General features: G+C 43.2%; 6 protein-coding genes across 6 annotated transcripts in view; all 6 read right to left on the reverse strand.

Annotated features, from left to right (window-relative positions):
- Positions 1 to 3,116, reverse strand: part of LOC311317517 (protocadherin alpha-3-like) — a gene marked incomplete at both ends in the record, with an annotated part of 41,601 nt that extends 38,485 nt beyond the window's left edge. Inside the window, 2 exons of the mRNA XM_084448592.1 lie at positions 1,414 to 1,624; positions 2,624 to 3,116. Coding sequence (XP_084304718.1) covers positions 1,414 to 1,624; positions 2,624 to 3,116 — 704 coding nt within the window. The remainder of the gene's footprint in view (positions 1 to 1,413; positions 1,625 to 2,623) is intronic.
- Positions 3,117 to 4,444: 1,328 nt separating this feature from the next.
- LOC311317518 (protocadherin alpha-6-like) lies at positions 4,445 to 6,817 on the reverse strand (the record flags this gene model as incomplete). The annotated part of the gene is made up of 1 exon (XM_084448593.1): positions 4,445 to 6,817. One exon carries the CDS (start codon positions 6,815 to 6,817, stop codon positions 4,445 to 4,447), a length of 2,373 nt encoding a protein of 790 aa, XP_084304719.1.
- A 2,314-nt stretch (positions 6,818 to 9,131) lies between these two features.
- On the reverse strand, positions 9,132 to 11,504 carry LOC311317754 (protocadherin alpha-6-like; the record flags this gene model as incomplete). Its single annotated transcript, XM_084448855.1, has 1 exon — positions 9,132 to 11,504. One exon carries the CDS (start codon positions 11,502 to 11,504, stop codon positions 9,132 to 9,134), a length of 2,373 nt encoding a protein of 790 aa, XP_084304981.1.
- Positions 11,505 to 13,035: 1,531 nt separating this feature from the next.
- On the reverse strand, positions 13,036 to 15,417 carry LOC311317752 (protocadherin alpha-3-like; the record flags this gene model as incomplete). Its single annotated transcript, XM_084448853.1, has 1 exon — positions 13,036 to 15,417. One exon carries the CDS (start codon positions 15,415 to 15,417, stop codon positions 13,036 to 13,038), a length of 2,382 nt encoding a protein of 793 aa, XP_084304979.1.
- Positions 15,418 to 16,327: 910 nt separating this feature from the next.
- LOC311317755 (protocadherin alpha-8-like) lies at positions 16,328 to 18,697 on the reverse strand (the record flags this gene model as incomplete). The annotated part of the gene is made up of 1 exon (XM_084448856.1): positions 16,328 to 18,697. The coding sequence occupies one exon, from the start codon at positions 18,695 to 18,697 to the stop codon at positions 16,328 to 16,330; it is 2,370 nt and encodes a 789-aa protein (XP_084304982.1).
- A 155-nt stretch (positions 18,698 to 18,852) lies between these two features.
- On the reverse strand, positions 18,853 to 25,607 carry LOC311317519 (protocadherin alpha-3-like; the record flags this gene model as incomplete). The annotated part of the gene is made up of 3 exons (XM_084448594.1): positions 18,853 to 18,876; positions 19,496 to 21,739; positions 25,488 to 25,607. 3 exons carry the CDS (start codon positions 25,605 to 25,607, stop codon positions 18,853 to 18,855), a joined length of 2,388 nt encoding a protein of 795 aa, XP_084304720.1.
- Between the last annotated feature and the right edge of the window lie 905 nt (positions 25,608 to 26,512).

Below are 26,512 nucleotides of genomic sequence, written 5' to 3' on the forward strand. Positions count from 1 at the left end.
CTGCAACCTACAAACTGTGGCTGTGTGCCTGGTCATTCTACTGTAGATCCCCTTGTTTGTCCTCTAACCTGCATTAACAGAGCTATTATCCATAGCAAGAGACTGACCGGGCTAAAACAACAGCATGCACTCATAAGCCAGTTGGCATTGTGACAGGGCATAGTTCAGGAGAAAGAGATATCTGACTGTGTTGGGAATATATGAGTCAATATGACAAATGGGTTTCATACAGAAGGCTACAGTATCTTTTAGGCCTGCTGAAATGATACCCTACAACCAGAATGAAATCAATTTCTGAGAGTAGAGTCTCACACATGAAGACATGAGAGTATTATGGTTTGAAACACTTTTCTAAGTTGAGAATCACAGTTAATGCTTAAATATTGCATAGCTGTATGAGAAAAACCAAGGCCTAATCATCCTGTTTAGACACATCTTCTTCCTACACCTCTATGAATCATGACACACCAGTTTGACTTCTGGACTCGATTAAGGGTCTCATTTACACCATATGTCAATGTTAGGCCATGGACCTATACCCTTAACTCATAAGCATTATTATATTAGGCTGCGACATGTTCAGATCTCAAGCAAAGTTGCTCATTCAGCAGGAAGCACTTCACACCACTTTATACTCTAAGAGATCATAGACAGCTAATTTGATATCAACTTCACAATACTGACAATGGTCAAAGCATTTCTTAAAGATTCAAGGTTTACTCATACTTTGTGTAGAACTCATCAATACTCCTTACCTCTCCAGAAGTATGCCTCCTGTGATCGGGGACCACCAGAGTATTCCCATTGCTCCCCGGGACTATAGTAGAACCTATACTCATTCTGGGTCCAACTAACATGTACCGTTTGTCTCCGGATCTGTACTGGATGCTGTGGCACATTGTCCCGTCATAGTTGGTGTCTTGTAAATACTTGGAGGAGTAGTCTGCTGGTTTGGAGCACTGCATTACAATCAACACGATGATACTGACCAGGAAGAGTGTTGAAACTGACCCCAAAGTGATGATCAAATAAAATGTCACATTGCTCTCCTCCTCCTCTTTGACTGAGCTTTTAACATCAGAAGCTGCAAAAGCCTCTTTGGGCTCCACAGCGTTGATAATCACAGTAGCTGTTGCTGAGAGTGAAACGTTCCCATTGTCTTTGACCAGTATGACCAGTTTATGCTCAGCCTCGTCTGTCTCTGTGAAGGACCGAAGTGTCCTTATCTGTCCTGTATAGCGGTCCAAAGCAAAGAGACTGTGGTCACTAACTTCCTGCAGTGAAAATAATAACCAGCCGTTATATCCTATATCAGCGTCATAGGCTCTCACTTTAGTCACCAAATGTCCTGCGTTCACATTGCGCGGAATCTCCTCCACACCTTCAGCAGAACCGTTAGCGCTGACTGGATACAAGATCACTGGAGCGTTGTCGTTCTGATCCAGAATGAACACGTTCACTGTGACGTTGCTGCTTAGAGACGGAGTTCCAGAGTCCGTAGCAACAACATAGAATTGGAATGTTTTGAGAGTTTCAAAGTCAAAGCTTTTTAGCGCCAAAATGTCTCCATTTTCAGAGTTGATGTTCAGAAAAGATACGAATTTATTATCTTCTCCATCTCTGACTATATGATACGAAACAACAGCGTTTTCGTTCTCATCACGATCAGAGGCACTCACTGAAAACAGCCTGGCTCCTGGCTCGTTATTCTCAGTGATATAGAAAGTATAGGGGCTCAGTGAAAACTCTGGACTGTTATCATTCACATCTGATACAGTAACACTGATAGTCTTTACAGATGACAAGGCTGGTTGTCCTGCGTCTTTAGCAACTATTGTTACATCATAGTGAGACTGTTTCTCTCTATCCAGAGGTGACTTGGTAACTACAGAGTACATGTTATCCTGTAAAGACGGCGTTAAAGTGAAAGGGACGTCATCATTTATGGAGCAAATAACTTTCCCATTGAGACCAGAGTCCAAATCATTAACACTGATTAATGCTACTGTAGTTCCGGGTCTAGAATTCTCAGGAACTGCGTTTGAAAATGATGTCACTTCGATTTCAGGTGAATTGTCATTGAGATCAACTACCTTAATAATTACACTTTTATCCACGGTCAGTGGAACTGCTCCCTTATCAGATGCCTGAATATCAATTGCATATCGATCTTTCACCTCAAAATCAATAAGCCCTTTGACAAGTATTTCTCCTGTATTGGGGTCTACATCGAAAAGTCGACGTAACTTGTCATTCACACTGCTGCCAAAAGAGTAAATTACTTCACCATTTGCACCATCATCTAAGTCGGTGGCGTTTACTTGTACAACTGTTGTGCCAATGGGGGAATTTTCGCTGAGAGTCACGGAATATGAATCTTGGGTGAAAACGGGCGTATTATCATTTATATCTAAAACATCTATAATAATGTCCACAGTTCCAGACCTTGGAGGCTTTCCGCCATCGAGGGCTGTGAGCAGTAATCTATGGCTCCTCTTCGTTTCTTTATCTAGTGGCTTTTGTAAATGTAAAAAGGGAATTTTCCCGTCCTCATCTCGATCTTTCACCTCTAAACGAAAATGATCGTTATGGCTGAGTTTATACTGCTGAATGGAAAACCTACCACCGTCTGGATCGCGCGCAGCTTGGAGCTGAAAGCGCGCTCCAGGCGAAGCTGATTCTGAAATTTCGAACCGTTTCTCTTTCTCTGGAAAGCTGGGCGAGTGGTCGTTCACATCCAGCACCTCCACCGCAACATAATGGATCTCCAGTGGGTTTTCTAGAACAGTTTTCAGGTTAATCAGACAAACGCTGCTCTCCTCGCAGACCTCCTCCCTGTCTATTTTTCGGTTCACGTACAAGATGCCATCATTCTGATTGACTTGGAACAGGGGCTCAGTTGAACCAGACACGATCCTAAATCCCCTCTGTCTCAAGGTGCTCAGATCTAGTCCCAAATCCTTCGCTATATTCCCCACGACAGTTCCTTCCTTCACCTCCTCAGAGATGGAGTATCTGATCTGCGCCGAAGCTCCGCTCCACAACAGAACCAAAGCAGCCATGAAGGCGACCCACTGCCGTCGCTCCCTCCGTGCTCCGCATCCTCTTTGTTCCATTTTTGATGTGAAAAATAAACATCCACAATAGACTATCTAAGCTATAACTTTGTCAAAGCCACCTTACCCATTACATTCGTAAATAAATCGAATAAAGGTGACGCAAAAAGGCATTAAGATGTTGATAGGCAAGAAATGTGCCGTCCGTTACGCGGTCAGCCAGCCTCGAAATATCGAGCCAGCGACGAGATGCGCACGTGTCTATGACGGAGGGCTTCCCGCAGTAGCCTTTAACGTTATTCTGCACTGACACCATGCGATTCCATCTCACACTGCACGGGTTTCAGTGCGCAAAATTATATATCGATACACTTGGAGTTTCATAAGAGGAAGGTAGGCTATGATTACAAAGACACCACAAACCGTCCTCGGGTTCCTTAAAACCGAGTTGAGCGTTTAATACAAACAACTGACTGTCAAGAAGAATATCAACAGTAGTCACTCGCTATAAAATGCTTGTTAAATTTTCATGAGGACACAAAATCATTACTTGAACTACCTAAACAAAGTTTTGCCATTATCAACAAACCAGTTGACGACAAGGCAGCATATTTCAGCACCACAGTAACTGGACAGCGACAACCCTAACCCTAACCCTAACCCTAACCAATGAAAACTCGCGGGGGCGTGGTTATGGCAGAAGTTGGTTGGTAAAAAAAATCACGCCACGGGACGTTGTTCAGACGGACACTGTTCACTCACACTCACGCACACACAGACATGCACCACTCCTGGGTTCAGATCCTCTTCCCCTCACCCTAACCCGGGTCCGTATCCTTTTCCTACCCCCACCCTACCCCAACCCTTGCCTCTATCTGGGCCCAGGCACACTCACGCACACACAGACATACACCAGTGTTTGCCATGTCTCTCCTATGATGTTTTTAGCCCTTTTTGCTCTGAAAATGTAATTTAATGTAATTTATTGCTCTATAAATGTTCTTAGCCGTTAGACAAACATACTCCAGGAGCTTGCTCGATCGTCTGATTGAGAGGGGTCAGGGAATAATTTTTACAGCTACTGATACTGTTTTTTTTTTTTCTTCACTCTGGAATATGTAGGGGTGGGACCTATGCCCACCTCCCTTGTTGTCTGTAAAGTGCATTGTTTTGCCTCTGTGTATGAAATGTGCTATACAAATAAAGCTTTGATTGATTGATTGATTGACTGTTGAAAAGCATTATTTGAACAGAAGACTCAGTGGACAAGACTCAACCAGAGCGTTGAGATCTCATGACATTCCAAGACCAGTTACAGCATAATAATGTATTACTGCATGCAATGTTATACTCGTTACACAGCAACAATTAGAAACTATGACTTCTTATCAGCTTACCTCTCCAGAAGCACTCCTCCTGTGATCGGGGACCACCAGAGTATTCCCATTGCTCCCCGGGACTATAGTAGAACCTATACTCATTCTGGGTCCAACTAACATGTACCGTTTGTCTCCGGATCTGTACTGGATGCTGTGGCACAGTGTCCCGTCATAGTTGGTCTCTTGTAAATACTTGGAGGAGTAGTCTGCTGGTTTGGAGCACTGCATTACAATCAACACGATGATACTGACCAGGAAAAGTGTTGAAACTGACCCCAAAGTGAGGATCAAATAAAATGTCACATTGTTCTCCTCCTCCTCTTTGACTGAGCTTTTAACATCAGAAGCTGCAAAAGCCTCTTTGGGCTCCACAGCGTTGATAATCACAGTAGCTGTTGCTGAGAGTGAAACGTTCCCATTGTCTTTGACCAGTATGACCAGTTTATGCTCAGCCTCGTCTGTCTCTGTGAAGGACCGAAGTGTCCTTATCTGTCCTGTATAGCGGTCCAAAGCAAAGAGACTGTGGTCACTAACTTCCTGCAGTGAAAATAATAACCAGCCGTTATATCCTATATCAGCGTCATAGGCTCTCACTTTAGTCACCAAATGTCCTGCGTTCACATTGCGGGGAATCTCCTCCACACCTTCAGCAGAACCGTTAGCGCTGACTGGATACAAGATCACTGGAGCGTTGTCGTTCTGATCCAGAATGAACACGTTCACTGTGACGTTGCTGCTTAGAGACGGAGTTCCAGAGTCTGTAGCAACAACATGGAATTGGAATGTTTTCAAAGTTTCAAAGTCAAAACTTTTTAGCGCCATTATGTCCCCATTTTCCGAATTGACGTTCAGAAAAGATGCTAATTTATTCTCTGCTCCACCGTCTCTCAGTATATGATAAGAAACTTGCGCGTTTTCATTCTCATCACGATCAGAGGCACTCACTGAAAACAGCCTGGCTCCTGGCTCGTTATTCTCAGTGATATAGAAAGTATAGGGGCTCAGTGAAAACTCTGGACTGTTATCATTCACATCTGATACAGTAACACTGATAGTCTTTACAGATGACAAGGCTGGTTGTCCTGCGTCTTTAGCAACTATTGTTACATCATAGTGAGACTGTTTCTCTCTATCCAGAGGTGACTTGGTAACTACAGAGTACATGTTATCCTGTAAAGATGGTGTTAGCGTGAAAGGGACGTCAGTATTTATATAGCAGATAACTTTCCCATTGAGACCAGAGTCCAAATCATTTACACTGACCAGTGCTACTGTAGTTCCAGGTCTGGAATCTTCAGGAATTGCACTGGAAAACGACGTTATCTCGATCTCAGGTACATTGTCATTGAGGTCAACCACCTTTATTATGACACTTTTATCAGCGGTCAGTGGGACCGATCCTTTATCAGAGGCCCGGATATCAATTTCATAACGGTCTCTAACTTCAAAATCTATTGGCCCTTTCACAGTTATTTCCCCTGTATTGGTATCTACATGAAAAAGAGAACGTATATTATTATTCACATCGCTACCAAATGAGTAAATCACCTCGCCATTTACACCATCATCTACATCAGTGGCGTTTAATTGTACCACTGTTGTGCCAATGGGAGAATTTTCATTGAGCATCACAGAATATGAATCTTGCGTAAAAACGGGCATATTATCGTTTACATCTAAGACCTCCACTATGATGTCAATGGTTCCAGATTTAGGAGGTTTACCTCCATCAATGGCTGTGAGCAGCAATCTATGGCTCCTCTTAGTTTCTTTATCTAGTGGTTTCTGTAAAATTAAAAATGGGATTTTACCGTCCTCACCTCTATCTTTCACCTCTAAACGAAAATGATCATTATGGCTGAGTTTATATTGTTGAATAGAAAACATGCCACCGTCTGGATCGCGCGCAGCTGGTAGCTGAAATCGCGCCCCTTGTAAAGCTGATTCGTATATTTCCAAACGTTTCTCTTTCTCGGGGAAGCTGGGAGAGTGGTCGTTCACATCTAAGACCTCAACTGAAACGTAATGGATCTCCAGTGGGTTTTCTAACACTGTTTTTAGGTTGATCAAACAGACGCTGCTCCTCTCACATATCTCCTCTCTATCAATTATCCGTTTGACATACACGATGCCATCGTTCTGATTTACCTCGAATAGGGGCTCAGTTGAACCAGACACGATTCTAAATCCCCTCTGTCTCAAGGTGCTCAGATCGAGTCCCAAATCCTTCGCTATATTCCCCACGACAGTTCCTTCCTTCACCTCCTCAGAGATGGAGTATCTGATCTGCGCCGAAGCTCCGCTCCACAACAGAACCAAAGCAGCCATGAAGGCGACCCACTGCCGTCGCTCCCTCCGTGCTCCGCGTCTTCTTTGTTCCATAATTTGAAGAAAAATAAGCAATAATCCGCAGTAGGTTATCCAAACTACACCTTTATAACTACCAACACTTCAGCCATCACAATCTAAAAACGGCTTCTATCCACAGACACTGTTATAGTCGGTTTACCTAGATGTAGCCTACCCACCAGGCTCACAATGGTTGTCTGCAGGCAACGAAATGCTACCAAAGGGGTGGACTCAAAAATGTGACGAAAGTCTCATTCGTGAGCGTTATTCTGTTTGCACACCGACACCATGCGATTCAAGTCCACATTGCAGGATGGTATTCTGTTAGGCCTATATTAAAGATGGCATGCTGTTTAAAAAACGTTTAACCCCCGCAACAAAAATAAACATACTGAAGATGTCAAACTGACAAGGCGTGGGAGGATAAAGCGCGTGTAACTGCATTAACAGAGATGTGCTACACGTTTCAACGGCCTAGCGGCCAAACAGACCGAACACACTGCAGGACATCACCTCCTTTTTGTTACACGAGGGGAGGATCCTCGGGACTAAACTAGGCACCCAGGTTTATAATGAGAGAACAGAGACATGAATCCAGTTCATATATGCATTTATTTCTAATAGAGCGAATATAATTCGAATAGAGCCCAGAGAATAGTTATGGTTAAATAAAAATAATTATTTGAAATGGTTATACTCTAAAATAGAGAGAACAATAACACTGTGGCTATACTTGGCTTAACAACAAGTGAGGGCAGGGTGACGGGCTGGAGAGGGGTGACTAGCCTACCACCCCAGCAGTCTCAGGAAAAAGGCACACTGTGAGTCTGTGAACACACACACACGACAAAATACACAGCAAGCACATGAAACACACTGCAAAAGGTGATCTAGGTGTTACACAGAAATAGATCAAGTACACCCCACACACCACTTGCCGTGGAGACTAGTCCCAGATAACCAGACTACTGCCTGTGTTGTTATTTAGCCACGATATTGCCACCCGTGGGATGAAACATTTTCAGAAATACGCCTATCAGGATGATTATCTACTGTTTTACTATATAAAAAGATTTGCCCCCTCGCCATTTTTAACTGCCCCGTCTGTCACTTCATCCTGGGGCCGGGCCTGCCCACTCTCCACGCCCATGCTCCCCACTCGAACCCAGAGAACACAAAAGAACATGAATGACATGTGAACCGTTCAGAGGAAAGGCAGCACAAAGAAGACAGATCAAAACATACACAAATGCAATTTGTATCGACTATTATTTACTAAATCTACTATGAGCAAAACAGCAGATATTAGTTCTATTAGAAAGGGGAAAAGACAGGATTAAGTACAAACATCACATGGCTGATGTCCTACTATGGTCTACAGGCAACACAACTCTTCACCTTAGCTCAGAGCACTGAAGAGGCTAGTCCTCTCACTGGCACCCCCTAGGTCAGGCTAGACCTGTTATGAAATACAATCATTAACAAATACATTGTCCTGGAAACGCATAACATCTCGCCTACTACCACTAACAAACTATCGTCTGTACGCCCTAGTCTAGACACACCCTCACGTCATCCTTCCAACTGCAGCTAAAGAAATGGTAACGACACCAGTCTGATTCAAACCACCTGCACAATTAAAGGGGTAAAACGGAAATACAAGACAACTATGAGGCACAAAGATAAGCTGTTAAAAAGGGCACACCGAGAGGCAAACCGTGCAAATGGTTGGGGCCCTCCCACAAAAAAAAACAGAAAGGGGGCCCCCGATTACTTCTCATATTGCCACATTTTGCAATAACAGCTATAACCCCCCTCAACCCGCCCATAGAGGCACTATGCAGTGCACTGCCACAGTCCCAAGCCCTCTGTGTTTTACTTGGGGCCCCCTTAAGTCTAGGATCGCTGTACACTAGGACAACGAAACCAACGCCAACAGGGACCAAGGTCTGCTCATGTATGTCAAAAGTGTGCTCATGTGTATCCCTGCCTCCTAATTAGTCATGGAGCTGGCACCCTAAGGTTCCGCCCTACGATTTGACTTACGCAACATAAACAGAGGGATACACTTTCCTCCAGCTAAAGGTTTATCCATGTATGAGTTTACATGGTGCAGTTTCAGCACCACGGTCGTGGACAGCGACAAAGCCAGATTCATTGGATGGCCTCAATGTGGGATGGCACCCTCTAAGATGAAGACACAACACCTCAATGCAACAGTTCATAACTCAACAAGAGGGTACATGTTCTGTTGATTTGTATCATGTGTGAAGATACCCACTCATAATTAGCATCAGAATGCAGACAAAAATATGGTTTATAACGATATAAACTATTAGACATTTTACTAGCTTACCTCTCCAGACGCACTCCTCCTGTGATCGGGGACCACCAGAGTATTCCCATTGCTCCCCGGGACTATAGTAGAACCTATACTCATTCTGGGTCCAACTAACATGTACCGTTTGTCTCCGGATCTGTACTGGATGCTGTGGCACAGTGTCCCGTCATAGTTGGTGTCTTGTAAATACTTGGGGGAGTAGTCTGCTGGTTTGGAGCACTGCATTACAATCAACACGATGATACTGACCAGGAAAAGTGTTGAAACTGACCCCAAAGTGATGATCAAATAAAACGTCACATTGTTCTCCTCCTCCTCTTTGACTGAGCTTTTAACATCAGAAGCTGCAAAAGCCTCTTTGGGCTCCACAGCGTTGATAATCACAGTAGCTGTTGCTGAGAGTGAAACGTTCCCATTGTCTTTGACCAGTATGACCAGTTTATGCTCAGCCTCGTCTGTCTCTGTGAAGGAGCGAAGTGTCCTTATCTGTCCTGTATAGCGGTCCAAAGCAAAGAGACTGTGGTCACTAACTTCCTGCAGTGAAAATAATAACCAGCCGTTATATCCTATATCAGCGTCATAGGCTCTCACTTTAGTCACCAAATGTCCTGCGTTCACATTGCGGGGAATCTCCTCCACACCTTCAGCAGAACCGTTAGCGCTGACTGGATACAAGATCACTGGAGCGTTGTCGTTCTGATCCAGAATGAACACGTTCACTGTGACGTTGCTGCTTAGAGACGGAGTTCCAGAGTCTGTAGCAACTACTTGGAATTGGAATGTTTTGAGTGTTTCAAAGTCAAAGCTTTTTAGTGCCATTATGTCCCCATTTTCAGAGTTGACGTTCAGAAAAGATGCTAATTTATTCTCTGCTCCACCGTCTCTCAGTATATGATAAGAAACTACAGCGTTTTCATTCTCATCACGATCAGAGGCACTCACTGAAAACAGCCTGGCTCCTGGCTCGTTATTCTCAGTGATATAGAAAGTATAGGGGCTCAGTGAAAACTCTGGACTGTTATCATTCACATCTGATACAGTAACACTGATAGTCTTGACAGATGACAAGGCTGGTTGTCCTGCGTCTTTAGCAACTATTGTTACATCATAGTGAGACTGTTTCTCTCTATCCAGAGGTGACTTGGTAACTACAGAGTACATGTTATCCTGTAAAGACGGCGTTAAAGTGAAAGGGACTTCCTCATTTATGGAGCAGATAACTTTTCCATTGAGACCAGAGTCCAAATCACTAACACTGATTAATGCTACTGTGGTTCCAGGTCTAGAATCCTCAGGAATGGCACTAGAGAAGGATGTCACCTCAATCCCAGGCACATTGTCATTAAGATCAACAATTTTAACTATAACACTTTTGTCTGTTGTCAAAGGGACATGGCTTTTGTCAGATGCCTGGATATCAATCTCATAGCTATCCTGTACCTCAAAATCAACATTCCCTTTAACAATTATTTCACCTGTGTTAGTTTTTACGCCGAAAAGCGTGCGTAATTTACTGTTCACATTATTTCCGAACGAGTAAACCACCTCACCATTTGGACCTTCGTCCAAATCCGTAGCGTTTACTTGTATGACTGTTGTGCCAATGGGTGAGTTCTCATTTAGAAATACCGAGTATGAATCTTTAGTGAAAACAGGCATGTTATCATTAACATCTAAAACGTCCACGATTATCTCTGCAGAACCAGACTTTGGAGGCTTTCCTCCATCAATGGCCGTGAGCAGTAACCTATGGCTACCCTTTACCTCTCTATCAAGCGGTCTCTGGAGATTTAGGATGGGGATTTTACCATCCCTACCTCTATCTTTGACTTCCAAACGAAAATGCTCATTGTTACTGAGTTTATACTGCTGAATAGAGAAGGGACCAGCATCGGGGTCACGCGCAGCTTGCAGCTGATAACGCGCCCCCGGTAAAGCGGACTCTGAGATTTCTAAGCGCGTTTCTTTCTCTGGGAAGAGGGGAGAGTGGTCATTCACGTCAAGCACCTCCACCGCAACGTAATGGATCTCCAGTGGGTTTTCGAGCACCGTTTTCAGGTTGATCAAACACACGCTGCTGTGCTCACATACCTCTTCTCTGTCTATTTTTCGGTTCACGTACAATACGCCGTCATTCTGGTTTACCTGGAACAGAGGCTCCGTCGAGCCAGCTACGATCCTAAATCCCCTCTGTCTCAAGGTGCTCAGATCTAGTCCCAAATCCTTCGCTATATTCCCCACGACAGTTCCTTCCTTCACCTCCTCAGAGATGGAGTATCTGATCTGCGCCGAAGCTCCGCTCCACAACAGAACCAAAGCAGCCATGAAGGCGACCCACTGCCGTCGCTCCCTCCGTGCTCCGCATCCTCTTTGTTCCATGTTTGAGGGTAGAAAGATAATTAATCCGCCGTGGGCTATACCAAACTACGATTGTGTAACCACGGACATGTTATCCGTCACATTCCAGAATATAACGGCTCACTATCCGCAGAAAGCTTCAATACTTTAGATGTAGATGTAGCCTATCCTCCAAGCTCACAACGCAGACAACGAAATACTAGCAAAAGGGGTGGACTCAATTATGACGAAATGCTTTTCACTGAGGCATTATTCAAGGAAGGCGCTGACACCATGCGACTCCATTCCACATTGCAGGATAGTGTTTCGTGTACATTAAACAATTATATACTATGTGCAATCACATCTGTTTAGAAGTCCAAAGTATTCATACATGAGCTGTAGTCATATTTACTTCACTCTGGCGCGAACGACAAGAGATTGAATCTGTTTCAAAAGGCTTTTTTAAGTTTCAAGATTAGGCTACATTACACCGTAGGAAAAATTAATATAATCATGCCTAACGCAGCTCAACTAAAACTCTGCTATGCGTGACGTCACATCACGCGTTGCTTAAGGGGTCATAACTACAAGAGGAGCGTCTGGCTGACAACATTAATGTAGGTTATAACTGAGCCCTATCTCAAAATAAACATATAAACGTGCCTCATATATACATGTCCTTGCATTCACACAGTGTGGCTCTTACACTATGAAAACGGTACACTGTCTTGAAATAAGTGATGAACAAAAAGGTTAACGCCTAGTGGGCAAGAACAGAAAGCACAACCGACCTGTTTTAAGAATAAAACTACTAGAAGTGATGCGCTAAACTGTGCAACTCGTTTTCGAATAGTCTAATTTACTACTACTTCTACTACTACTAACACTACCAATAATAATAACAACAATAGTAATAGTAGCCTAATAATAATAATAAATAATAATAATATTAGTAAACTAAGTTCATTTAGCGCTTCTCATCTGCTGAGACAAATCTCGAAATGCTTCACATATTAAAGGCTATGACACAAATAAAAGGCTAGTCAGCACAAAGGTAAAAATTAGATTTAAGATGAATGAACTAAAATAAAACAAAATTTAAAAAGTAGAATAAAATTAGGATATAACAAAATAAAATAGAAAGGTGATTAAAACAAAGGAGGGAAACTATAGAATGCTTACAAATAGGATTGCCGGTAATGAAGGGTGTTAAGGCCCGTTTTAAAAACCTCTGGCAGCTCTGAGGTAGTCCGGTAGCGAGTTCCACTAGGACTATAAAACATATATTGACCAAAGGATTTATTTAATTTCGCCTCAAGTTATAAAACAAGAGGAAAAAAGAAAAAGGTTGACAACGGAAACTTTCCAGCACCACAGTGTGGACAGCGACAACTCCAGATTCAGTGTCTCTGGCCGTATGGAACAGCGCCCTCTAAGATAATACACACAGTTTAGAATTTAAAAAGCGAACAAGTTTACTATTACACTATATTGCAATTGCATTCTAGATGGGCAGTGAAAAGTAGGCTAGCCTATAACATTAAGCCAAATGCGCAAAGCGGAAATATGTTCAAAATGATTGCTGCCTTACCTCTCCAGACGCACTCCTCCTGTGATCGGGGACCACCAGAGTATTCCCATTGCTGCCCGGGACTATAGTAGAACCTATACTCATTCTGGGTCCAACTAACATGTACCGTTTGTCTCCGGATCTGTACTGGATGCTGTGGCACAGTGTCCCGTCATAGTTGGTCTCTTGTAAATACTTGGAGGAGTAGTCTGCAGGTTTGGAGCACTGCATTACAATCAACACGATGATACTGACCAGGAAAAGTGTTGAAACTGACCCCAAAGTGAGGATCAAATAAAATGTCACATTGTTCTCCTCCTCCTCTTTGACTGAGCTTTTAACATCAGAAGCTGCAAAAGCCTCTTTGGGCTCCACAGCGTTGATAATCACAGTAGCTGTTGCTGAGAGTGAAACGTTCCCATTGTCTTTGACCAGTATGACCAGTTTATGGTCAGCCTCGTCTGTCTCTGTGAAGGACCGAAGTGTCCTTATCTGTCCTGTATAGCGGTCCAAAGCAAAGAGACTGTGGTCACTAACTTCCTGCAGTGAAAATAATAACCAGCCGTTATATCCTATATCAGCGTCATAGGCTCTCACTTTAGTCACCAAATGTCCTGCGTTCACATTGCGGGGAATCTCCTCCACACCTTCAGCAGAACCGTTAGCGCTGACTGGATACAAGATCACTGGAGCGTTGTCGTTCTGATCCAGAATGAACACGTTCACTGTGACGTTGCTGCTTAGAGACGGAGTTCCAGAGTCCGTAGCAACAACATGGAATTGGAATGTTTTGAGAGTTTCAAAGTCAAAACTTTTTAGCGCCAAAATGTCTCCATTTTCAGAGTTGATGTTCAGAAAAGATGCTAATTTATTATCTTCTCCATCTCTGACTATATGATATGAAACTACAGCGTTTTCATTCTCATCACGATCAGAGGCACTCACTGAAAACAGCCTGGCTCCTGGCTCGTTATTCTCAGTGATATAGAAAGTATAGGGGCTCAGGGAAAACTCTGGATTGTTATCATTCACATCTGATACAGTAACACTGATAGTCTTTACAGATGACAAGGCTGGTTGTCCTGCGTCTTTAGCAACTATTGTTACATCATAGTGAGACTGTTTCTCTCTATCCAGAGGTGACTTGGTAACTACAGAGTACATGTTATCCTGTAAAGACGGCGTTAAAGTGAAAGGGACTTCCTCATTTATGGAGCAGATAACTTTCCCATTGAGACCAGAGTCCAAATCATTAACACTGATCAGTGCTACTGTAGTTCCAGATCGGGAATCCTCGGGAATTGCATTGGAAAACGAAGTCACCTCGATCTCGGGTGCATTATCATTCAAGTCAACTATTTGTATCATCACACTTTTGTCTGTTGTAAGAGGGGCGAGTCCTTTGTCAGATGCTTGTATTTCGATTTCATATCTGTCTTTAACCTCAAAATCAATGAGCCCTTTTACAATAATTTCACCTGTTATTGGATTTATATCAAACAGTTTGATTAATCTCTCATTAACGCTATTTCCAAACGAGTATATTACTTCTCCATTTGGACCGTCATCCAAATCAGTTGCATTTACCTGTATGACTGTTCTCCCTAAATCTGTATTTTCATTGAGTAATACCGAGTAAACATCTTTTGAAAATATAGGAACGTTGTCATTTACATCTAATACATCTACTTGTATTTGCATGTTCCCAGATCTCGCGGGTTTCCCCCCATCAACGGCCGTGAGCACCAGCATATGGCTTCTCGTGGTCTCTCTGTCTAAAGGCTTCTGTAAAATTAATATAGGGCTTTTCCCATCATCGCCTTTGTCCTTCACTTCCAAACGGAAATGATCATTGTGACTCAGTTTGTAGCGCTGAACAGAGAAGACGCCACCATCTAGGTCGCGAGCCGCTTTTAGTTGATAACGCACGCCTGGTAAAGCGGACTCTGAAATCTCTAACCGTTTCTGTTTCTCTGGAAAGCTGGGTGAGTGGTCGTTCACATCCAGCACCTCCACCGCAACGTAATGGATCTCCAGTGGGTTTTCAAGCACAGTTTTCAGGTTGATCAAACACACGCTGCTGTGCTCACATACCTCTTCTCTGTCTATTTTTCGGTTCACGTACAATACGCCGTCATTCTGATTTACCTGGAACAGAGGCTCCGTCGAGCCCGCTACGATCCTAAATCCCCTCTGTCTCAAGGTGCTCAGATCTAGTCCCAAATCCTTCGCTATATTCCCCACGACAGTTCCTTCCTTCACCTCCTCAGAGATGGAGTATCTGATCTGCGCCGAAGCTCCGCTCCACAACAGAACCAAAGCAGCCATAAAGGCGACCCACTGCCGTCGCTCCCTCCGTGCTCCGCATCCCCTTTGTTCCATGTTTGAAGGTAAAACGAGGAATAATCCACAACAGGCTGTCCAAGTTAAGCCAGTGTGACCCAGGACATGTTATCCATCACATTCCAAATTATATTAAGGGCACATTACCCGCAGTAGCACTTGAAATAGTTAGAACTAGGTGTATCCTCTGGATCTCACAACGCCAGTCTCTGCAGCCGACGCAATGCTAAAAAAGGGGTGGACTCCCGAGTATGACGAAAGCCTTTTCTCGGAGGCGATATGGTTTTCATGCACTGACACCATGCGATTTCAGACCACATTGCAAGATTGAACCACAAACTACATTCTACTAACTAAAACTCCCACTGCCGCAAAACAAGTAGGCCTAATTACGATGAAATGGCCAAATGAGTGACAAAATGGAGAGGCCATACAACCAGTAATTTCTTAATTGAACGTTCCTGATATTTATACATACAATGTTTAGACAGTGAAACAACGACGGTAGGCTTTTCATGACTGTACATTACACAAACAGAGATAGATAAACGACACTATGTCATTTTAACAGCATACTATATCATGTCGACCTAAGATATAGACCTAACTGCTCTAGTTACCAAAGCCACACGTGTGTCAAACACAGAGCAATTTCAGAACCAAGGTGATGGACAGCGACACGATTCTATGTGGGAAAGCGCCCTCTAACATTACAGTAACTTGACGCCCGCCTTGGTTTGAGGTAAACAACGTGATCTCGCGAGATCACGATGGTCTCACGAGGCTAGAAGTACAGCAGCTCAATGTAACAATGTATGAGTCAACAAGTGAATACATTGCCTATTGATTGTAAAGCTCTTTCATGCTAAGACACTAGTCCTGCTCAAACAACAGGGGACAAAAAGTGCATTGAAAACATAATAATTGAGATAAAGTAGGCTACTTCTTATCAACTTACCTCTCCAGAAGCACTCCTCCTGTGATCGGGGACCACCAGAGTATTCCCATTGCTCCCCGGGACTATAGTAGAACCTATACTCATTCTGGGTCCAACTAACATGTACCGTTTGTCTCCGGATCTGTACTGGATGCTGTGGCACAGTGTCCCGTCATAGTTGGTCTCTTGTAAATACTTGGAGGAGTAGTCTGCAGGTTTGGAGCACTGCATTACAATCAACACGATGATACTGACCAGGAAAAGTGTTGAAACTGACCCCAAAGTGATGATCAAATAAAATGTCACATTGTTCTCCTCCTCCTCTTTGACTGAGCTTTTAACATCAGAAGCTGCAAAAGCCTCTTTGGGCTCCACAGCGTTGATAATCACAGTAGCTGTTGCTGAGAGTGAAACGTTCCCATTGTCTTTGACCAGTATGACGAGTTTATGCTCAGCCTCGTCTGTCTCTGTGAAGGAGCGAAGTGTCCTTATCTGTCCTGTATAGCGGTCCAAAGCAAAGAGACTGTGGTCACTAACTTCCTGCAGTGAAAATAATAACCAGCCGTTATATCCTATATCAGCGTCATAGGCTCTCACTTTAGTCACCAAATGTCCTGCGTTCACATTGCGGGGAATCTCCTCCACACCTTCAGCAGAACCGTTAGCGCTGACTGGATACAAGATCACTGGAGCGTTGTCGTTCTGATCCAGAATGAACACGTTCACTGTGACGTTGCTGCTTAGAGACGGAGTTCCAGAGTCCGTAGCAACAACATGGAATTGGAATGTTTTGAGAGTTTCAAAGTCAAAGCTTTTTAGCGCCATTATGTCCCCATTTTCAGAGTTGACATTCAGAAAAGATGCTAATTTATTCTCTGCTCCAACATCTCTCAGTATATGATAAGAAACTACAGCGTTTTCATTCTCATCACGATCAGAGGCACTCACTGAAAACAGCCTGGCTCCTGGCTCGTTATTCTCAGTGATATAGAAAGTATAGGGGCTCAGTGAAAACTCTGGACTGTTATCATTCACATCTGATACAGTAACACTGATAGTCTTTACAGATGACAAGGCTGGTTGTCCTGCGTCTTTAGCAACTATTGTTACATCATAGTGAGACTGTTTCTCTCTATCCAGAGGTGACTTGGTAACTACAGAGTACATGTTATCCTTTAATGTTGGCGATAAAGTGAAAGGGACGTTTTCATTTATGGAGCAGATAACTTTCCCATTGAGACCAGAGTCCAAATCATTAATGCTTATCAGTGCTACTGTAGTTCCTGGTCTAGAATCCTCTGAGATTGAGCTGGACAATGACGTCACTTCAATCTCAGGTGCATTATCATTGAGATCAACAATCTTCACTGTAACGCTTTTTTCCGTTCTAAAAGTCACTTGTCCCTTATCAGTTGCCTGGATATCAATCTCATATGAATCTTTTGCTTCAAAATCTATCAGTCCTTTCACTATAATTTCACCTGTATCGGCGTTTACATCAAAAAGTTTAAGCAATTTACTATTTACGTCACCGAAAGAATAAACGACCTCACCGTTAGGGCCTTCGTCTAAATCTGTAGCGTTTACTTGTATGACTTTTGTGCCAATGGGAGAATTTTCATTTAGCATCACGGAATATGAATCTTTAGTGAAGACAGGCACGTTATCATTTACATCTAAAACGTCTACAAATATATCCATTGTCCCAGACCTAGGAGGCTTTCCTCCATCAATGGCCGTGAGCAGTAACCTATGGCTACTCTTTACCTCTCTATCAAGCGGTCTCTGGAGATTTAGGATGGGGATTTTACCATCTTCACCACGATCCTTGACCTCTAAACGGAAATGCTCATTGTGACTCAATTTATATTGTTGCACAGAATATATCCCTCCGTCTGGATCACGCCCAGGTTGGAGCTGAAATCGCGCCCCTGGTAATGTTGCCTCTGATATTTCTAACCGTGTCTCTTTCTTGGGGAAGCTGGGAGAGTGGTCGTTCACATCCAGCACCTCCACATCAATATAATGGATCTCCAGTGGGGTTTCAAGCACAGTTTTCAGGTTGATCAAACAGACATCGCTTCGTTCGCAGACCTCCTCTCGATCTACTTTTCGGTTAATATACAATATCCCGTCATTCTGATTCACCTGGAATAGAGGCTCCGTCGAGCCAGCTACGATCCTAAATCCCCTCTGTCTCAAGGTGCTCAGATCTAGTCCCAAATCCTTCGCTATATTCCCCACGACAGTTCCTTCCTTCACCTCCTCAGAGATGGAGTATCTGATCTGCGCCGAAGCTCCGCTCCACAACAGAACCAAAGCAGCCATGAAGGCGACCCAATGCCGTCGCTCCCTCCGTGCAAAGCATCCTCTTTGTTCCATGTTCTGGGATATTAGAGCAATATGTCTTACATCCACGGTGCCTACAAAGCCTACAACGGTCTATTCATATCAATTCCTACCGACAATGCATTGCAATACAGCTAGGTCTATTAATAACAATAATACTAATATATCGGTTATACTCTCCTCGAAGCTCACGGCCGTCGTCTCACCGTTGGCTACAGCAAACAGAATTATCCACCAGATAGGGGGCGGACTCTAGACGATGACGAGACGCAAGCATGCTTGTAGCTAGGGAGGCTACTGACACCATGCGATTTTACAACACACTGCAGGAATGCTTAAACTTCCAACATTTCAAAAACTCTGTAGCTCCCCTCCGAATTTATGTTTATAATTGTGACAAAACCCATTATGGACGACTGAAATAACTTAATTGCACAATTACCCTTGCATCTTGAGCATGGTATCAAAGTACATTGTTTTATCTGTACAAACAATCACTAAAAATGAATAGAATGTCGGCGCGATGAACATAGCATCAGTTCAGCACCACAAACAAGAACAGCGACATTCCAACCAGCGCAGCCACACTCAAGCATATAGGCCTGGAGTAAAGAATAAACTTCGACTCCAAAGCATTGATCGGCCATAAAATAAGGATATAATTGTGGCCCTTTATTACAAACTTAGATTAGAATTAGAATGACGAATAGGCCTAGTATCTAAAATCACACTGAAAAAAAATAAAATCGAACTGAAAAAACGAAAGAGTGGAAAAGTAGGCTATAAGTAAAAAAAGAAATGAAAAGAAGAAATATATTGCTGTCTTCTTACCTCTCCAGACGCACTCCTCCTGTGATCGGGGACCACCAGCGTATTCCCATTGCTCCCCGGGACTATAGTAGAACCTATACTCATTCTGGGTCCAACTAACATGTACCGTTTGTCTCCGGATCTGTACTGGATGCTGTGGCACAGTGTCCCGTCATAGTTGGTGTCTTGTAAATACTTGGAGGAGTAGTCTGCTGGTTTGGAGCACTGCATTACAATCAACACGATGATACTGACCAGAAAAAGTGTTGAAACTGACCCCAAAGTGATGACCAAATAAAATGTCACATTGTTCTCCTCCTCCTCTTTGACTGAGCTTTTAACATCAGAAGCTGCAAAAGCCTCTTTGGGCTCCACAGCGTTGATAATCACAGTAGCTGTTGCTGAGAGTGAAACGTTCCCATTGTCTTTGACCAGTATGACCAGTTTATGCTCAGCCTCGTCTGTCTCTGTGAAGGACCGAAGTGTCCTTATCTGTCCTGTATAGCGGTCCAAAGCAAAGAGACTGTGGTCACTAACTTCCTGCAGTGAAAATAATAACCAGCCGTTATATCCTATATCAGCGTCATAGGCTCTCACTTTAGTCACCAAATGTCCTGCGTTCACATTGCGGGGAATCTCCTCCACACCTTCAGCAGAACCGTTAGCGCTGACTGGATACAAGATCACTGGAGCGTTGTCGTTCTGATCCAGAATGAACACGTTCACTGTGACGTTGCTGCTTAGAGACGGAGTTCCAGAGTCCGTAGCAACAACATGGAATTGGAATGTTTTGAGAGTTTCAAAGTCAAAGCTTTTTAGCGCCATTATGTCCCCATTTTCAGAGTTGACGTTCAGAAAAGATGCTAATTTATTCTCTGCTCCACCATCTCTCAGTATATGATAAGAAACTACAGCGTTTTCGTTCTCATCACTATCAGAGGCACTCACTGAAAACAGCCTGGCTCCTGGCTCGTTATTCTCAGCGATATAGAAAGTATAGGGGCTCAGTGAAAACTCTGGACTGTTATCATTCACATCTGATACAGTAACACTGATAGTCTTTACAGATGACAAGGCTGGTTGTCCTGCGTCTTTAACAACTATTGTTACATCATAGTGAGACTGTTTTTCCCTGTCCAGAGGTGACATAGTAACCACAGAGTACATGTTATTGCGTTGAGACGGCATTAGTTTGAAAGGTGTGACTTCCAGTACGGAGCAAATAACTTTCCCATTGAGACCAGAGTCCAAGTCGTTAACACTGATTAATGCTACTGTTGTCCCAGGTCGGGAATCTTCGGGGACGGCGTTGGAAAACGACGTCACTTCTATCTCAGGGGCATTGTCATTAACGTCAACTATATTTATAATAACGCTCTTGTCCGTGGTCAAAGGAACCTGGCCCTTGTCAGATGCTTGTATATCAATCTCATAGCTCGCGTTTTCCTCGAAATCTATTGGACCTTTAACTGTTATTTCGCCAGTGATTGGATCTAAACTAAACAGTTCCCTTGATTTGCTATCAACTTCATTACCAAATGAATATATAATTTGACCGTTTGCACCTGCATCCAAATCTGTTGCATTTACCTGAATAACTGCCGTACCGACAGGAGCATTTTCACTTAACATAGCAGAGAACACATCTTTAGTAAAAACAGGCGAGTTGTCATTCACATCAAGTACCTCAATGTTTATTTCAGTCGTACCAGATTTTGCGGGCCTTCCCCCATCAATGGCTGTAAGCACCAATCTATGACTTCTAGCAGCCTCTCTGTCTAACTGTTTCTGGAGAACTAAAAATGGCATTTTACGGTCCTCTCCTCGATCTTTAACTTCCAAACGGAAATGGTCGTTGTGGCTTAGTTTATACTGCTGAACGGAGTACTGGTTACCATCTAAGTCGCGCGCAGCTTGCAGCTGAAATCGCGCTCCCGGTAACGCTGATTCTGAAATTTCCAAGCGTTTCTCTTTTTCTGGAAAGCTGGGAGAATGGTCATTCACATCCAGGACCTCCACCTCGACGTAATGAATCTCCAGTGGGTTTTCTAACACGGTTTTCAGGTTGATCAAACAAATGCTGCTCCGCTCACAGACCTCCTCTCTATCAATATTTCGTTTGACATACAATATGCCGTCGTTTTGACTCACGTGGAACAGAGGCTCCGTCGAGCCAGCTACGATCCTAAATCCCCTCTGTCTCAAGGTGCTCAGATCTAGTCCCAAATCCTTCGCTATATTCCCCACGACAGTTCCTTCCTTCACCTCCTCAGAGATGGAGTATCTGATCTGCGCCGAAGCTCCGCTCCACAACAGAACCAAAGCAGCCATGAAGGCGACCCACTGCCGTCGCTCCCTCCGTGCTCCGCGTCTTCTTTGTTCCATGATTTAGAGATAAATACAAACGGTTCACAATATGTCCACTATGACTTCGTTCCAGACAACCATGTATCCATTACAATTGAGAATATGTAAATCCTTTTGCAGTTTGAATGTTATAATATAGCTAACATTTTAGATTTTAAGCCGTCCTGCAACGTAGGCTACAACCGCCCTCTTCCAATCTCAGACTGAACAGCCACCTAAAGGGGCGGACTCTGAACAATGACGAAGATATCTATTTTCAAGCGTTATCATAGTTAAGCACTGACACCGTGCGATTCTAGGACACATTGCATTTATCCTGTTCCCTGCTGTTACACGGGCAGGAATTACGCGTATAGCTCACTCTGCATGGTGAAACACATTCATTATCGCCTGAATTCCCACCTTGTGGAATTATTATTGAAGTCGCGTTAACCCATTTTACAGGGTGCAGCTGTTGGTAATAGGAAAGTACTAGGCCTATATGTCACAAGCGCTCTCTGTTTCGTGCAGACTTAACTCATCACGTGGGCTACTGACCACTTCTACTCTTGTATCATTTCTACCTAATACCTTATTCCTTTACATAACCAAATATAACTAATAACAAGAAACCTTAAAATGCAATTGACACTCATACAAAATGTCCTAATCTCACATTACTATCTATAATAAATCTGAATTAAAGTTTTACTCTCATCCAAGGTAACTGCTCAATCAAACGATTTTACAGGGATTACAAGTAATAGATCAGTTAGGTAAATATTACTGATCTGTTATTTCACTGATCACGAAGGCTGCTTGCGGCCGTAGCCAATGACCCCTTAGTTTAATGCATAGAGCGCCATCTGCTGATAATGCTGTGCATGGCAAAAATTAGGCACTGGGTGTCTTTTCAAAAACCTAGTGCCACGCTGTCACAATTTAATATTCACAGTGCAGATATATCAGGCTTAAGAGGACGTGACACATTTTAGCAATAACGCTGTTAACAACCCATATGATAATAATCTTATTATTACTATAATAAGCTTTCCTGCCCGAATAATCACACCAACGAGAATAAACTTAAGTTAAAAGGATCTGTCTGCTCATGAACCTGGAAACAGCGCAGCGGCCGTTTCAGAACCATGGACAGCGGCCAGGCCGTTTCAGCACCGCTGCCAGGGACAGCGACCAGCCTGCGTTTCCATTCAGCCTTCTGCCAAGATCACGAAAGTAGAACCCGTTTCCAAACGATTCACGAGGCAAATGGCTGCAGTGTGTGTGTGTGTGTGTGTGTGTGTGTGTGTGTGTGTGTGTGTATGTATGTATGTATGTATGTAAGTATGTACCCAGCCCAATCACTGTTTAAAAAATAAAATAATTGCTTAATACAAACAGTTTTGTTAACGTGTAAGCTTACCTCTCCAGAAGCACTCCTCCTGTGATCGGGGACTACCAGAGTATTCCCATTGCTCCCCGGGACTATAGTAGAACCTATACTCATTCTGGGTCCAACTAACATGTACCGTTTGTCTCCGGATCTGTACTGGATGCTGTGGCACAGTGTCCCGTCATAGTTGGTCTCTTGTAAATACTTGGAGGGGTAGTCTGCTGGTTTGGAGCACTGCATTACAATCAACACGATGATACTGACCAGGAAAAGTGTTGAAACTGACCCCAAAGTGATGATCAAATAAAATGTCACATTGTTCTCCTCCTCCTCTTTGACTGAGCTTTTAACATCAGAAGCTGCAAAAGCCTCTTTGGGCTCCACAGCGTTGATAATCACAGTAGCTGTTGCTGAGAGTGAAACGTTTCCATTGTCTTTGACCAGTATGACCAGTTTATGCTCAGCCTCGTCTGTCTCTGTGAAGGACCGAAGTGTCCTTATCTGTCCTGTATAGCGGTCCAAAGCAAAGAGACTGTGGTCACTAACTTCCTGTAGTGAAAATAATAACCAGCCGTTATATCCTATATCAGCGTCATAGGCTCTCACTTTAGTCACCAAATGTCCTGCGTTCACATTGCGGGGAATCTCCTCCACACCTTCAGCAGAACCGTTAGCGCTGACTGGATACAAGATCACTGGAGCGTTGTCGTTCTGATCCAGAATGAACACGTTCACTGTGACGTTGCTGCTTAGAGACGGAGTTCCAGAGTCCGTAGCAACAACATGGAATTGGAATGTTTTTAAAGTTTCAAAGTTGAAGCTTTTTAGAGCAGAAATATGTCCATTATCAGAATTAATGTTCAGGAAAGAGGCCATATCATTCTGTCTGCCCTCTCCTCTAATTATGTGATAGGATATTGCAGCGTTTTCATTCAAGTCTTTATCAGAAGCGTTTACAGAGAATATGGATGCACCAGGGGAGTTGTTCTCTACTAAATACAGCTCAAGAGGATTTTGAGAGAATTCTGGTCTGTTATCATTCACATCTGATATCTGGACGCTCAGAGTTTTGAATGTGGACAGAGGAGGCTGACCACAGTCAGTGGCTGTTATTGTGATGTCATAATGGGACACCAGTTCTCGGTCTAAGCGAGCTTTTGTTACAACTGAATACACATTATCTTGATATGACGGTTTTAATTCAAAAGGAACCCTCTCTGATATAGTTGATATAACTTTGCCGTTCATTCCAGAGTCTTTATCAGTCACACTTATAAGAGAAATAACTGTTCCAGGCTTTGAGTCTTCTGGAATCATATTTGAAAGTGAGGTCACCTCTATCTCTGGTTTATTGTCGTTGACGTCGGTTATCTTTATAACAACTCTGCAGTCCGTTGATAACGGGGGTTTTCCTTTATCCAAGACCTGTACCGTTAATTTGTGTACCTCATCCTCTTCAAAATCAACCAAACCTATGACTTTCATCTCTCCAGTTATACTATCTAAATGAAATATATCATGCACTTTACGTTTTATGTTTCTGCCCAGTAAATACTCCACGTCCCCATTCTGACCCTCGTCGGTGTCGGTTGCGTTGATGGTTATCACAGGGGTTCCAACCGGTGTGTTCTCCTGAACTGTTACTGAATAAACATCTTTACCACACACCGGACGGTTGTCGTTATTATCAAGAACTGTGATGGTTATGTTTAGACTGCCTGACCTCGGTGGATTCCCTCCGTCTAAAGCTGTCAAGGTCAGCGAATGTTTGCTGTTTTGTTCTCTGTCCATGGACTTCTTCAAAATCAAGAAAGGAACTTTGTCTTCATCTCCATTATCAATCATCTCCAATTCAAAATAAGCATTGCTACTTAGTCTGTACATGCGCACAGAATTTATTCCAACGTCTAAATCTCTTGCTGTCTGGAGCTCAAAGCGTGTTCCTGTGAGGGTATTTTCAGGTATTTCTAAATGGAGATCTTTTTCAGCAAACCTAGGTGGGTTGTCATTGACATCTGTTACTTCTATACTGACATAGTGGATTTCAAGAGGATTTTCAACTGCGATTTTAAGATTTATCAAACAGGCACCATTTCCTTCACAGAGCTCCTCTCTGTCGATATTCTTATGACCATACAAGACGCCATTGTTCTGATTTACCTGAAAAAGAGAATCCTTTGATCCAGACACAATGCGAAATCGCCTATCCGTCAATGTACTGATGTCGAGACCCAAATCCTTGGCAACATTTCCAACAACTGTTCCCTCTTTCACCTCCTCTGGAATAGAGTATCTTATCTGAGCTGAAACCTGCTCTCCGAAGCACAGCAGCAAAGAGAAACGCAGAGCGACCCACCAGTACTCCCATCTGCGCCTTTGTCCTCCTCCTCCCATTGTTAGAGCAAAAATGAAATCCAACCTGGTGTCAAAAACAGACTATATTCCAAAAGACTAATAAACAAAAATGCGTACGCTCTTCTGTTTCATGTGTCCAAGCTAGTATAGAAATGAAAATCCTAGTAGGAATCACACGTCCTGGCTGTGCGCTCTCTTCTCTCGGTGTGTGTGTGGAACAAGAAAGCACCTAAAGGGGCAGAGCTTAGACTATGACCTAGAATAGTGTTTCTTGGTGTATACTGACACCGTGGGGACTGGACGGTGAACAGGCTGAACACACCCTAAGCTGTCTGTTAATGTCTTGGTAACCTTTGCTTGAAAAAAGTATTAACACTTCAAGCTGTCTACTTCAGCCCCATGGACAGCGAACATAGCCCTCAAGCGATAGTGTACCAAGAGTTTTTCCATTGGCAATTTTGGCCACGCCAAGTCAAACCATACCACATTGATTTGCTTTTCCATTGCCAGTTTAAACGCACCGAATTGTGCCAAGATATATTTTGTTTGAAGGACAAAACTATTTATTTCAAATTACACCAAAGACCCGTGTGAATTTCCTCCTATAGGCTAGGTGTTTTTTGGAGTTCCCTTTTACAGTCATCTAACATGACAAGCATGTTGTTGAAGCCAAACAGCTTTATGTTAACCGTCCCATTTTTGAGTTATAGTTTCACCTAAGTCATGAAAATTCCACATTTTTACTTTGAAAGTTGGTCCCAGCGATCAAGGACACAAGATGGAATATGAGGAAGTAACTGTTTGTAGCTTGATGAGTCCTTACGTGTGTGAGTGCAACAGTTTTTCCAACCGCTCACATATTATTTTGATTGTAACTTTATACTAACGGACAGTACACTAATTACACAGACATGAGCTTTGAATCTTGAGAGCGTTTTCATTAC

This window comes from Borostomias antarcticus (genome assembly GCF_949987555.1).
Source record: "Borostomias antarcticus genome assembly, chromosome: 14".
Classification (NCBI taxonomy): Eukaryota; Metazoa; Chordata; class Actinopteri; order Stomiiformes; family Stomiidae; genus Borostomias; species Borostomias antarcticus.